A 15354-nucleotide genomic window follows, 5' to 3' on the forward strand; every position below is an offset into this window, starting at 1 on the left:
GGGATCGAGTCCCGCATCAGGCTCCCTGCTCAGCAGAGAGCCTGCTTCTCCCTCTCCCTCTGCCTGCTGCTCTGCTTGTGTTCGCGCTCTCTGACAAATAAATAAATAAAATCTTAAAAAAACAACAACAAAAAACCATATACCAAGATGAGGAAATTGGACTATAGAAGGAGCACATGTGTGTATTTGGAGGATGGGTAGCAGTGAAATAAAGAGCTAAATCCTAATCTTTAATAGTGGGATGCCAATAAATATTCCTTAAATGGAAAAAAAAAAGTATCACTACAAATGTATTATTTGGAGATATAATGTAACAACCAAATTAATAAATTTAAAGTATTAAAAATACTGGACAGTTAGCAGAGGAAAACTGGAAAGGGAGAGAGGAAAACAGTGCTTGTTTTCATAACAAACCCTGTAGAACCATTCGATTCTAAATTACGCACATATATCACTGTGATAAAAATTAAAACTAAAAGAATAAGAAAAGAAGGTGGGAGGGAGGATCATTAGCCATGGAATACAAGACAAAAAGAACCTTGGACCAAAAAAAAAAAAAAGGTAATATTTATGTATTTTATTTATTTATTCTTTGCCTTTTTTTTTATTATTCTTATGTTAATCCCCATACATTACATCATTAGTTCTAGATGAAGTGTTCCATGATTCATTGTTTGTGCATAACACCCAGTGCTCCATGCAGAACGTGCCCTCCTCAATACCCACCACCAGGCCAGCCCATCCTCCCACCCCCCTTATTTATTTATTCTTTAGTGAGCTCTATGCCCAATGTGGGGCTCGAGCTCACGACCCCGAGTTCAATAGTCACATGTTCTACCAACTGAACGAGCCAGGTGCCTCTAAAATTTATTTTTACATCACCTGGACCTATATTTAGAACCAATGAAAACATTCTATGTTGATGTTAATTTTATTCTCAGCTTCCGAAGTAACACTGTACAACATGTTAAGCAAAAAAGTTTGCAACTCTAACCTTACATTTGGCAGTAGGATGCTACTTGTCATCACAGATGAAAAGTACATGAAAATCACTGTAAAAATAAATTATTTCATGGGCAAAATTATTAAATATTTTATTTTACCAAAAGACATTCTCAAGTGTTCATGAACATAATACTTAATGCCATACTAGTCTCTTAATGTCTACTCAGGAATTTAATTAGGTATCTAAATTTAAATATCTGAACAAACAAAATCACATACTATACTTAAGGCTCTTATATTTTTAACTATCATTCAAAACGTTTAGTACATTTTTCTAAGTTGATTAAAGGAAAAGAAATCTTGAGATCAATACATCACTTAATTTACTCAATCCCTATCAGTACTCGATCCTTTACCCTCCAACCTTACAAACATTATGCAAGTTCTCTAAATCTTCTATCATTTATACATTTATACATTCACCCAGCCATCCAATATTTACTTAGCACTTAAAATATACCCAGCACTGCACTTATCCTGGCACTGGAGATTCATCATCATGTCTGACAATAAACATGTTAATTATATATTATGATAAAGGCTATGAATGAACCATACAGAATAGTGCAATACTGACAGACCACTTCATATAAGATAGTAAAAGAAAGCCTCACGAGGCCATCAGAGCTCATACTTTAGGTATGAAAAATGAACCAGACCTGTGAAAATTTGTAGGCAGCCTTTCCAGGCTGAGAGGAAAGGAATAACAGGATCTGACTTGAATTTTAGGATCACACTGGCTGAGGCTGTGTGAAACCAGAAAACCACTGCATAGTATCTTAGCAAGGGATGATGGCAGCTGGGACTAGAGTAGTAGCAGTGAAGATGAATAGAAGTTAACAGACTGAACTGGATACCAAACTAACAGGACTAGATGACAGATTCAAACTGGGGATAAGAAGATAGGTCAGGGGCGCCTGGGTGGCTCAGTCGTTAAGTGTCTGCCTTCGGCTCGGGTCATGATCCCAGGGTTCTGGGATCGAGCCCCACATCAGGCTCCCTGCTCCACGGGAAGCCTGCTTCTCCCCCTGCTTGCATTCCCTCTCTCGCTGTGTCTCTGTCAGATAGATAAACAAAATCTTTTTAAAATAAAATCTTAAAATCTTTTTTAAAAAAAAGAAGATAGGTCAGATGGCGAAAGAAAAGAAAGAACTGAGGAAGTCTAGAGACTCTTGGTTTTAGCAACTATGTTACAATAGTGGTACCATTTATTAGGTGGAAAAAAGACTAGGGGAGGACTACTTGGATAGAAGGGTCCTTTTCATAATAGAATCTCTTTAGAGTCTTTCACCAGTCATTAGAAAAAGGCAAGAAACCACAGCAAACCTTAAAAGGCTTTTCCCTCAAGGGCTACAATGCTGAAACAATCTAACTTCTTTTTAAAACTTTTTTTTTTTTAAGATTTATTTGTCAGAGAGAGAGAGAGCACAAGCAGAGGGAGTGGGAGAGAGAGAAGCAGGCTCCCCGCGGAGCAGGGAGCCCAATGCAGGACTCGATCCCAGGACCCTGGGATCATGACCTGAGCCTAAGGCAGACGCTTAACGACTGAGCCACCCAGGCGTCCCAACAATCTAACTTCTTTATGGAAATGAAAGAGAAGCTGGAGAATTTCTCTGTAAAACTTCATTTTATTTTAAGATTTTATTTATTTATTTGACAGAGAGAGGGAGAGAGAGTAGAAACAGGGGGAGTGGCAGGCAGAGGAAGAGGGAGAAGCAGGCTCCCTGCTGAGCAGAGAGCCCGATGCAGGGCTCGATCCCAGGACCCCAGGATTATGACCTGAGCTGAAGGCAGACGTGTAACTGACTGAGTCACCCAGGCACCCCTGTAAAACTTAACTTTAGCCCAGTTTTCTTTTAATGCAGCCCAGTATCAAGGATGCCAAGAACCATGTTATAGCAAGGTCTTGATATATCAATTTTTCTGAACCTTATTTACAAGATAGTGATAAACTTGAGATTTCCCTGAAATAAAAAGAGCCTTATGTTAATGAACACTAAATCTCTAATAAAGAAGGGTGTTAAAGGAAGGCCTTCATCTTTGAAGAGATAGGTCTTCTAATAGATCTCTAACTTTTAACAGTAAATCTATAACTACTAGTTTGATGAGGCTTTTGTCAGTAATTAACTATCCACCTTTGACTTCCAAGAGATCTTTATTTTTAGATAAGAGGAACAAGAGAATTTATTAGCATACAGAAAGAGGTGGAGCGGCTCAATTTATTTATCTTTTTAAAAGCAGATTTTGTTTATTTATTTATTTAAGTAATCTACACCCAACGTGGGCTTCGAACTTACAACCCCAAGATCAAGAGTCAATGCTCCTAGGACTGAGCCAGCTAGGTACCCTTAGATTGGCTCAATTTAAACACATTTATCATGAAGCCCAAAGGGTAAAAGGAGAAGCATCAATAAGCCCTGAACAGAGAAGCCATGCTTTTTGGATATGGTATGAAAAGAACTCTGAGTTCCATTTCAAGTCTTCTCAATACCATTATCAGACCATCAACCAATTTTTTAATTGGAGTATAGGTGACATACAATATTATATTTTTAGGTGATTTGACAATTACATACGTTACAAAATGCTCACCATGATTAGTATAATTAGCATCTGCCACCATACAAAGTTATTACAATATTATTGACTATATTCTCTGTGCTGTACTTTCCATCCCTGTGACTTGATTATTTTATAATTGGAGTTTGTACCTCTTAATCTCCTTCACCTATTTCACCCATTCCCCCACCCTCCTCCTCTCTGGCAACCTGTATCTATGCGCCTGTTGCTCTTTGTTGCTGTTGGGTTTATTCGTTTTGTTTAAGGTTCCATATAAGTGAAATCATATGGTATTTGCCTTTGTCTGACTTGTTTCATTTAGCATAATACCCTCTAGTCTCCATGTTGTCCCAAATCAAACCACCAACTTTTAATTCATAAATAAAATCCCTCCACCTCTGCAGCTGTTTAACATCAAAGCTTCTAATCCCAGCTCTCAGCATTAATCTCTAGTTCTTCAAATCCAAAAACAGATTTCCTACAGTCACAGCAAGAATAATCACTTCTCGGGTGCCTGGGTGGCTCAGTTGGTTAGGCGACTGCCTTCAGCTCAGGTCATGCTGGGATCGAGTCCCACATCGGGCTCCCTGCTCTGCGGGAAGCCTGCTTCTCCCTCTCCCACTCCCCCTGCTTGTGTTCCCTCTCTCGCTGTGTCTCTCTCTGTCAAATAAATAAATAAAATCTTTAAAAAAAGAAGAATCACTTCTCTAACTTTTCCTGTGACCTACCATATAATCAAGTGCCAAAAACCTCTTTCTCCAGAGAAATCACCTCACGATTGGTTGGTCACCACATTCCCAACTCTAGGTACTTACACATCTTTCTGGAAGGCAATCCTGAATGCTGTCACTGTGAAGTCTCTCTAACCAAGCACAAAGACAAACAATGAACAAGAAAAAACAAACAACAGCTGTCCAGTTTGGTAAATGGGGAGGCCATTAACCATCAAGTGATGTCACCTCATTCTGCTCATCCTCCCCAAATTCAGGGTTCATTGGTATATTTATCTCCTCTTTGTCATGGACACTCCAAATGGAGTGTCGAACTGAAGATTATGAAGAACAGCACCTGTGTAATTAGGTGACTACATATAAGCAGACTAACTTAAAACTGCCCCATTTTTCTCCTTCACATATAATAACAGCTGGTTAGGTACACTTGCAAATGGCTTAACCAAAACCTGTAATTCCACCCTAGTGCAAGAGAGCTCACTGGTAAATTTAATAAATTCAGACAAAGGCAAATAAGTGCTTTAATAAGAGAAAATAGTGCATCCCAGAAGGTAACAAGTGATATTAAATTTTCATTTATACAATGATATATTATGCTAAACCAGCTAACATCACATCATAGTATAATATCAGTGTAATTTTAATATTAATACTATGAAACTTGGTGAATAAAATCTTGGTTGGAGAGTCAATGTTTTAGAGCATATGAGGGCTGGTGGATAATAAGCAAAATGCAAAGTACTGGAATCTTCAACTATTACACACTTAATTATTCCAGTAGCAAAGACAACAACCTTTAAGAGATAAGGAAATTAAATTCTTTAACACACAATTATTGAGCACATACTATGAAATGAGTAGTGTTAGGTATTTTCAGGCCTAACACCAACACACACTCTACATCCCTATAGCACTTCCTTCTATAGCACTGTAGCATTTAACATACTATATGTTAATCATTTATAAATAATATACATATATACTACTTTTTGAAAATATTGTCCATTATCAAACATACACAAAATAGAACTTTAAAAAGAAGTTTTACTATTTTATTCCCACCTCCCATGCATTGTCCTGCATACACCTTGAGGGTATACACACTTCAGTGGACTGACCAGCCTATATGCTCCTAGAGAGGGTCTTAGTCATCTTTGTTGAACAGTGCCTAAGTCACAGGCAGCACTCAGTAAAAATTTGCTGAATGAATGAGCAAAGGAGCACTCAAAAACGTGAAACCACAGCATAATTTCTGACATGCTATATTTCATCACCCAACTACTCAGTCTAATATAAGTGCCAAATTCTTCTTAAAGGGATTAGAAGAAATTCACCCACTTTATTTTATTAACACAGTTTAAACGCTAAGGACAATTTTAATTCAGCCAAGTCTTGGGGGGCAGGGGGGAAGCCTTATAATTCTGTTTCCAGAATGATGAAAAGGAGAGAGGAGCAGGAAGAAAGAATAAAGAACTGGAGATTTTTAAGGTTTCTTGGAGTTCTGAAATACTCTAAACTGCAATTCATCTTTCATTCAATGTTTTTTCTAATGCTATGTTCCAAGCATTTAGAATATATTTTTAGGAATACACAAGCCACAAACTTAGATGCAAGAGGAAGTGAAGAGATGAACATAGCTGCTAAATTCTCAGTACCCATGAAATACAGTAGATACACTTCAGAAAATACATGCAATCTAAACAGTGTCAAGCCTTCAAGGAACAGCCTATTTGTGTTCTATTCAAGACTAGATAGATAGATAGAGGCCCAAAATAAAAGCAACCACTAATACATCTACCTTAAAAAAAATCTTAAGGTATGCTTTCAGAAAACTATTAATGTTTACATAACTGACACAGTCTAGCTAAAATAGCATGCAAAACCAATCTTCCTAATTTCTAGAGCTTCCGCAACGTAAATGAGAAGTCACTAGACTGGCCTTCACTTAGGTCCAGTGAGCGTTATCTGTCATTAACATAACACTCCATTTCCAAGGCCCCATTTTAGAAGATAAACTGCCTGCAATTCCTTGTTTGCAGCAATATACAGTTGACTATTTTTTTTAATACTACCTAAGTATGGTTAGGCATTATTTACCGCTCAATAATTTTAACTAAAGCCAAGTGGGTATTTCAGAAGTTTATCAAGCTTGCTTTTCACTTGTATAGTGATTCATATAACCTACAGTGTATCTGTCCAATCCTCTCCCTACCCACACGCCCAATCACCTTACAAGGAAGACTATACGGACAGAGGTTTCAGTACCTATTTAGATTCTTCACATGCCCCTCAAAAGTTCCCAAACCACTTTTCTGCTCTTATCAAAAGCTTTATAAATTCTTTCTATAATCTTAGTAAAAGAAATTCTATAGTAGGAGCGCTTGGGTGGCTCAGTTGGTTAAGCCTCTGCCTTTGGCTCAGGTCATGATCCCAGGGTCCAGGGATCGAGCCGAGTCAGACTCCCTGCTCAGCGGGAAGTCTGCTTCTCCCTCTCCCTCTGCCCTTTCCCCCCTCATGCTGTCTCGCGCTCTAATAAATAAATAAATAAATAAATAAAATCTTTAAAAAGAAAGAAAGAAATTCTATAGTAAGGTCTAACATTTGGGGCACTTGGGTGGCTTAGTTGGTTAAGCGTCTATCTTCAGCTTGGGTCGTGATCTCAGGGTCCTGCTCAACGGGGAGTCTGCTTCTCCCTCTACCTCTGCCCCTAGTCCCCCATCCCCGCTCATGTGCATGCTCTCTCTCTCAAATAAATAAATAAAAATCTTTAAAAATAAAGTCCAACATTTACTACAGTAAACAGTATGTTCAAAAGAATTACCCACTTTCTAAAAAAAGCTCCTGGTTTACATTTAGAAATACTATTTATCAATGTGCTTCTCTCTTTTGCTTCTATTTTCCTCTGAAGCAAAACTAATAAAACATAAATTTATTCAAAGAATAATTTAAAAAGGCTTTAACAAATATTTTTGCTACCTCTTCAAATACTCATTTTAAAATTCAACAGGCAAACACTTCGTAATAAATTGAACAAAGACCTTCAATCAAATCAGTTTAAAATGCACCAACTGGGGCACCTGGGTGGCTCAGCCGTTTAGCGTCTGCCTTCGGCTCAGGTCATGATCCCAGGGTCCTGGGATCGAGCCCCGCATCGGGCTCCTTGCTCAGCAGGGAAGCCTGCTTCTCCCTCTCCCACTCCCCCTGCTTGTGTTCCCTCTCTCGCTGCCTCTATCAAAAAATAAATAAAAATAAACAAAAAAATAATAATAATAAAATAAAATAAAATGCACCAACTATTGGGCGCCTGGGTGGCTCAGTCGTTAAGCGTCTGCCTTCGGCTCAGGTCATGATCCCAGGATCCTGGGATCGAGTCCCACATCGGGCTCCCTGCTCTGCGGGAAGCCTGCTTCTCCCTCTCCCACTCCCCCTGCTTGTGTTCCTGCTCTCGCTGTCTCTCTCTCTGTCAAATAAATAAATAAAATCTTAAAAAAAAAAAATGCACCAACCATTAATTTCATTTATATTTACAAAGGTACTGAAGTCTTAGTTTGATATGAGAGTGAGCAAGGTAGAGTTTAATAAAAGGTAAATTTTAGAATTCTTTTAATGCCAGCTACATCACCCACAAACTTAAGAAACTGAACACTTCTGAACCATGAAGCTGTAAACCAATTTGACTGATGTCCTCTTTCATGCCATGTAAGCCATTGCCTAATTGAGGCCAGACCTGTCAGGCTCGACAGCATCCCGGAAATGACTAGCCTACTAGAGCTGGAAACACATCAAGAATTTGGAATATTTCTCATATTGAGAAAAAAGTTCAAGCGAGATTGTCCGTAAGAACAATCATTACACTGTTCGGTAGAAAAAAGAAAAAGCTTATGTTTGTGATTCTGGCCAGGCCACAATGAATACACCTAAATTCTGTGCCTATTTTCTGGTAATGTCCCTCCGAATTTATCTTTTATTCCTACATACGAACAGAGTTCACTACTAAATCCTCATTTTGAATGCCTGTCTTTTAATCCAATTTTTATTTTGTATCCTTAGCTACTGACACCATCACCTGGAGCATAGCTGGTTTCTTGACTTAGAAACCTGTTAACAATAATGCCAAGCATCCAACCTGCTTAAATGTTTCACTTCTTACCAAGAAAATCCATTAAATGTCGACAAGAATACAAGCATACATACATACACACACACACATACTCAAATCCTAGTCATGAAAAATTAAGTCACATTCTGGCCATAAACTGTGCAACAGACACTTCCAGTTAGCATGTGCTGTAGTGATCACGGACAGCGGTATCAGAGTAAGTGGTAGGGGGTTGGGGCTGTTAACAACACACTGTGCATCAGAGCCAATAAGCAGCAGGCTAGGACTGGCAGCAAGGCCGGTCTCTAAAGGGAGCTATAACACAATATCAGAATGCTGGATTTCCGAATGCCATTTTACGGGGAGGAGGGGGTGAGAACTGGGGATCAAGTGCAATGTAAGGCTCTGGCCAGCGTCTAAGGAGGTGAAACCCAAGACAAGGTCTTGTGGCAACACCAGCTGTCCAGTCTCATCTCACCTCAAATACAACTTAATTTGAGGTCGTTTTTATCAAAGTCAGTCGCTCAAAGGGTGAGGGGGTGGCAGAAGTGGATGATGGTAGCCCCTAGAGACTGGCAAAGGCCCTCGGAAAAGGCGGAGACAACACAATTGAAGGGGCTTCCAGCAGCAAAAAGAGAAGAGGGCTTTGCAGCCGCCTCCCCTCTCCCTTGCAACCAAGGCTGTTGGGTACGAGCTCAGGATGTTGTCGGGTTTTATGAAGGAGTGATATGAGAAAATGGCAGTAAGGATGAGGGGGGCTGGAAGGGCTGGTGCCACCCAAGAAAGGGGGGCGAGGACTTCCCTGAACACAGCCAGGATAACAACGCCACCAAAGAGCACGGGCATTTCCCTACCAGCACCAGATACCCCTCTCTCTGGGAAAGCTTCTCCCCCTTCCATACGGTCCCCATTCCCAAACACTTCTCCCACCCGACCCTTCTCCCCAATAATATTCCCCATTCGCTGGCCTCCTTTCCCTTCCGCCTCTGGCGCCCCACGCCCTCAACCACTCCTCCCCTTCCCCGGTCACCCACCCTCGGGGCAGCCCGTCGCTGGCCTCCCCCGCAGCTCGCCCAGACCCCTCCCCCCTCACCTCTCCTCAGCGCCTCCTCGTAGCTGAGGAATCCGATCCGTGACTCCTTGGCGCCCATGCTCCCCTCATCCCCTCGGCCGGGGGTCGGAGCCTGATCTCGCCCCCAACCCCCCTCCCGCCCACGACTCGGCGTCCCTGGGTGACGGTGTCGGCGTCCCCCAGCCCCCTCCTCCCCCCACACTAACAAGTGCGGCTTCTGCCCCGGCAGCTCCTCCCGGCCGCCGCCACCGCCTCCATGCCGAATCACGTGACCCGCTCCCACCCCGCCCCCTTCCCCTCCCTCCTACTCCGCCCTTCTCCTCTCTCCTCCCTTCCCTTTCCTCTTCACGCCCTCTTCCCTCCCCCTCCCCCCTCCCGCCGGCCCCGCCGAGGGTCACCTGACCCGAGGCCGGGGATTGTTCCGGGTAATGGCCGCCAGGGACCACACGCTCCGCCCCGCCCCACGCTCCCCGCGCTCGGGAGCGTAGGGGAGGGGCCGAATCCCGCGCGTAACGCATCATCCGCAGCTTCCCGCCAATCCGAAGCCGCAAGGCCCGGGAGTCCCCGCCCACCTGAGGGGGCGACTTCCGGGGCGCGCGGGGCCGTGACTCCCGCCGACGCGTTCTGGCGTCTGGCGGGCGGGGCTGGAGCAACTGGCGGTTGGAGTGTCCTTGGACAGGCCTCATCTTGGGTGGAATCTTAGGGAATCGGGGTCTGAGGGGTGCAGTGAGAGAAAGGGGCGGGCAGGGGAGAAACTCCTAACGTTATGGAGATTTTTGGCTGGGAGGGAGCTGTGAAAGGAAAGAGACCCTCAAGGATTTCCTGTGACGAAAGCATTCTTAATCCTGGTGGGGAGCTCCCTAAGGAAAATGAACCTTGTGAAAAGTTTAGAATGTCTTCCTTTTCACGTTATCCCGTTTCCCCCCTACACCCCAGTTGACTCTAGATATCCTTACACGTCCGCAAGCCCACCTCCCGCTCTGAACCTGCCTCTATAGAATCTCTAGAAGCTGCTCTGCAAAAGGCTTAGCTTGCTTCTCTCCAAGAGTTGCTCCCCACCAGAGATGTGAGGCTTGCAAGATTTACAACGGAGCCTCTTACTTTTCAAAAAAGTTATTTTTTATTGTGGTAAAATACTAACAACCATTTTTATGTACCTCATGAGTGGAATCATACAGTATTTCTCCTTTCCTGTCTGGCTTATTTGACTTAGCACAATATCCTCAAGGTTTGTCTCTTGTAGCATGTGTCAGAATTTCCCAGATTTATGGTATGATCCGGGATTCCACTTGCCAAAAGAAATCAGGGACACATATTTATACACCCATATTTATAGAACATTATTCCCAATAGCCAAAATGTAGAAATAACCCAAGTGTACATCAATGGACAGATGAATAGATGTGGTTTAGCTGACCCTTGAACACAGATTTGACCTGCAGGGGTCCTCTTGTATGTGGATTTTTTCCCCATAAACACTGTAGGGTACTGTAAGTGTATTTTCCTTATGGTTTTCTTAACATTTTCTTTCCTCTAACTTACTTTATTATAAGAATACAGTATAGAAAACATATAGCATGTAATATTTGTGTTAACTTTAAGTTATTAGGAAGGCTCTGGTTAATCAACAGTAGTAAAGTTTTGGAGGAGTTATTCAAGGATTTTTGCCTATACAGGAGGGTTGGTGCCCCGACCGTCTCGTTCAAAAGTCGTGTGTGTGTGTGTGTGTGCACATACAGGTGTATATACACACAATGTATTTTGCATGTACACACACACACACAGACAATATACAGATGTATTCTATATGCAGTTGTTTAATATTCGATTCCTCGCTTTTTACGTCTATTTAATTTGTTTCTGTTAGTCTTCACCCTCAAAGTCACAAGGTAAAGCTTTTGGATAAGGAAATAACTTTGAAAAATAACCATTTGGATTAGATTAGACGGGAGGTGCCAGTTAGGTAATTCAGAGCCAGCAAAAGGATTTTAGTTCCTAAAGCCAACAGATTATAATATGCCCTGCTAGAGAAAGAAGGCAATACTCTTGTTTCTCTACTCACATTTCCTGGCAGACCAGATCAGCAGCATGGCATTAGTCACTGTGCTGCCCTTTCCAGTTCACCATGAGGCAGTTAATTTTAAGACCTCAGATTAGTTTAATCTAAAAGGCCATGAATAAGGGGGTTGGGAACATACTTCAAAGCCTTTAGTTTCCAGATCATTAGTTTGGTATAGACAGAAGTATCCAGACAAAACAACTCTGTCGTCTTCAGCCTGCAGTTAGGTTATCATAATTAATGGGAAGTGAATCTTAAGGGCTCAGCTGTAGGGGAAAGACCCTCAAGAGTTCAACTGTAACATACCTAAGCATTATTACTGTCCCAAATAATCAATACCTAAAGGTAACCTTGGTGTGCAAAAGATAGACCTGAGTGATTATCTACCCATTTGACTTACAGTGGAATTAGAAGCAAATTGTTTTAGCTCTTTGTAGTACTTGCCCCCTTTGAAAGGTGGGACTAGAGTTGGACTTAACCTATCACATGAAATAGTAAATTATTATAAAATACTGAGGAAAGAATAGAATATAAACTTTGTAATGAAAGATTTAGAGCAGTACTAACACACAGGAATTTTTAAATTTCCTCCTTGGTTTCAGGCCTGCATTCCATTCCCATAGGGCCATAAAAATTTTCATCCAATCAGAGTTTACCATGGATTAAACACTTCTCAAAATTGTGAGTTCAAATAGCAAACTAAGAAATAGTATTTCTCCTTTGAATTAAATTAAGCATATTGAAGGCAGTGAAGAAGATAGGTATGTCTGATGGGAATTTTAAATGTTAAGCTGGGATTAAAACCTGCCTTTTGGTTTGTATTACACAGTATCAGGCAGTCAAATGTTAAACATCCTTCTATAACTTAAAATTGACACAGTACTTAAGTTTGATGATGTAGAAAATCTAAAGTCTACTTGCCATGATGAAAGGAAGTCTATTAATCACTTAGTTTGTTCATTTTCATTATATTTCACTTAATCCGTGAAGAGTTGGCCAGCCACCTGACTTTAAGCATTAGGTTGCACTTGGGGAATCATTGTTTTATCTATAATTACATGCCTGTGAAAGAGTTGTTCATATGAAGATTTAAAGCATGGGAGATTGGCATGTAATTTCTACTTCCAGTTGAGCAACCTAAATGACATTGTTCCTTAGTTTGTACTCCCAGAGAAATAACATAGGAATAGGGCAGAGTCATTTTAGAACGTGCCAAAGAGGCTTAGGTCATAGACAGGGAGGTCAGTACCATAAAGAAGGTATGCAACAGCACCTAATTTGTGGATAACTTGATTGCCACAAAATGAGGCCAACAGGGTATGAAGCATGACTATACAGTAAGAGAATTGGGATTTTTCTTCTAGTATTATGCCCTTGTTGCCTTACAATGACAAAATACGAGGATGTGGTCACTGTGTTATATTTTTAAAATATAGGTATTTTAGAGTAAATGAAAATGTAACTTTCAGCACTTCAAGTTATTTTTAATGAAAATTATATATATTCTATGTAAAAAAATGTTTTTCCATCAGTAAAAAAAAAAGTGTATATAAAGTAAAAGGTCACACTTTCTACTTCACCCAGTCTTATTCCCTAGGGGTATGTATCCTTCCAGTTTTCTGTAACTATACCCACTACACACCTTTTTCTTAGCCACATACTAATTTGCAATTTCTTTTTCAATCAATAGTATAGCTCAAACTGCTTTTCATGTCAGCTTGTAGATTTACCTTATTCTTTTTAACATACATAATGTGCCAATTTTGTGTATTTAATGTATAATTAACCAATCACCTGTTGATGAACATTAGTTTCAAGGGTTTTAATATCACAAACATTGTTGCAATTAACATCCTAGTACATATATCCTCTTTACAAATGTGAGTATATCTGTAGATGGACTTTCTAGAAGCTGAACTGCAGAATCTTAAGACTATGCACCTTTTAAGTTTTAATAGTAGATGTTGCCAAATTGCTAGAAAGATTTGGACCATTTTCATTCTAATCAAGAGTTTCTGAGAAAACCAATTTCCTCTCACCTTGCTAACATTAATATCAATTTAAACTGATTTTTGTCTTTACCCTCTACCTATCACAAATCTTACCAACACAGAACTGAATCCCTGCTTTTCTAGACGTGAAATTCATTTTCATTTTAAACCTGGACAAAGGGGCATCTTGGTGGCTCAGTTGTTTGAGCATCTGCCTTCCGCTTGAGTCATGATCCCAGGGTCCTGGGATCAAGCCCTGTATTGGGCTCCCTGCTCAGCGGGGAGTCTGCTTCTCCCTCTCCCTCTGCTGCTCCCACTCCGCTCGTGCTCTCTCACTTTCCCTCTCTCTCAAATAAATTTTAAATAAACAAACAAACAAACAAACCTGGACAAAATATTTTAAGAATGACTAAAGAGATGTCATTCTCAGGACGCCTGGGTGGCTCAGTCTGTTAAGCGTCTGCCTTTGGCTCAGGTCATGATCCCAGAGTCCTGGGATCGAATCCCACATCAGGCTTCCCGCTGAGCGGGGAGCCGCCTTCTCTCTCTGCCTGCCGCTCCCCCAGCTTGTGCGCGTTCTCTCTCTCTGTTAAATAAATAAATAAAATCTTTAAGAGATATCATTCTCTCATCTGCATTTAAAGGTGTTTCTTCTTTCTTTAAGAGGTGCCTAAATTTGGCAAAATTTCAACAGTGCCTCTTCCCTAGGAGCTTCTGACTCACAAGATACATAAGCTAAAACTAAGAATGGGAAAGAAGTAAAACATTCAAAGTGAGGGCCTTTAACTTAGACCTACTTTAGAAGGTGTCTTTTTCTGTCTTACCACAATCCATGCTTCGCAATTTACCCACTGAACCTACGAGTAAATGTTTACTCTTTTATAGTACTCCAAATTGCCCTCCTCCACCCCAACTGCAATGATGTTGTATTTGTCTCTTTCAAATTAATAGTTTACAAGGTTAGGGAATGGGTACCGTGGACAGTTTCACCAGTAACTGTTGTTGTTGTTAGCTCCTGAAAAATCAAGCAGCTTCTTTTTAGGCCTCGTCTCATCTTATTCCTTCTATGCCTTCTAATGTGACAACTATATTTTACTCGCAGGCCAGTCTTTTCCAGCAAAATAGAAACTACAAGTTTAAGTACATTAATTGAATTCTAATCAGCAGTTAAAACATAGAATAACACAGAATCCAGTTCTGAACAGATAAGATATGCCTTACTTCAGTTTCTCGGATCGAAATAGCTTTGTCAAGTCATCTGAAGTCCAGCTTATCATACTAATATGCTTTGTTAAATATTTGAGAAATGCCAACTCTAGCTGTATACCTTAGACTTTGATTTGTCTAGTAGATGAAGGTTTTAAACTCAATCAGGCTTTTTCCAGTTCTTAAGTTCTATTATCTTATTATCTCTTGAAATGTACATTCTCTTGCCAGCTCAAATCTTTTTATTTTTAGGTCAGGCTGAGTTTTTTCTCACCTGGCTATTAATATAATGCTTCTATTCTGTTTTCCACCTTTTACTAACTACCAATTTGCTATTTGTCTAATTGTCCTCCCTTTCTTCACTCCAAGCTTCCTTTCGACTAATAACTATTATTTTGATGGGGAAGACTATGCACGCATGGGGAGAGGGGCTATATGGGAAATCTCTGTACTTTCTGTTCAGTTTTGCTGTGAACCTAAAACTGCTCTAAAAAATCAAGTGTGTTAATCAAAAATTCTGATAGAGACGTACCTGCCTACATGTAGGTATTTAATAGCTAGTAATTGTGGTATAAAATTCAAAAACTCTGACATTCACAGTGGGAGTGAAGATGGAGTAAATCATTAGTCTT

General features: G+C 40.6%; 1 protein-coding gene across 2 annotated transcripts in view; it reads right to left on the reverse strand.

The window, feature by feature from the left end:
* The window catches only part of USP32 (ubiquitin specific peptidase 32), a 216770-nt gene extending 207067 nt beyond the window's left edge, over nt 1-9703 (reverse strand). For both annotated transcript variants that reach the window (XM_035026665.1, XM_035026664.1), the window contains exon 1: nt 9488-9703. In XM_035026665.1, the coding sequence (XP_034882556.1) occupies nt 9488-9545 (58 nt within the window). In that variant the 5' untranslated portion in view covers nt 9546-9703. The remainder of the gene's footprint in view (nt 1-9487) is intronic.
* Between the last annotated feature and the right edge of the window lie 5651 nt (nt 9704-15354).

This window comes from Mirounga leonina, unplaced genomic scaffold (assembly GCF_011800145.1).
Source record: "Mirounga leonina isolate KUSES-001 unplaced genomic scaffold, KU_Mleo_1.0 Mir_200, whole genome shotgun sequence".
Classification (NCBI taxonomy): Eukaryota; Metazoa; Chordata; class Mammalia; order Carnivora; family Phocidae; genus Mirounga; species Mirounga leonina.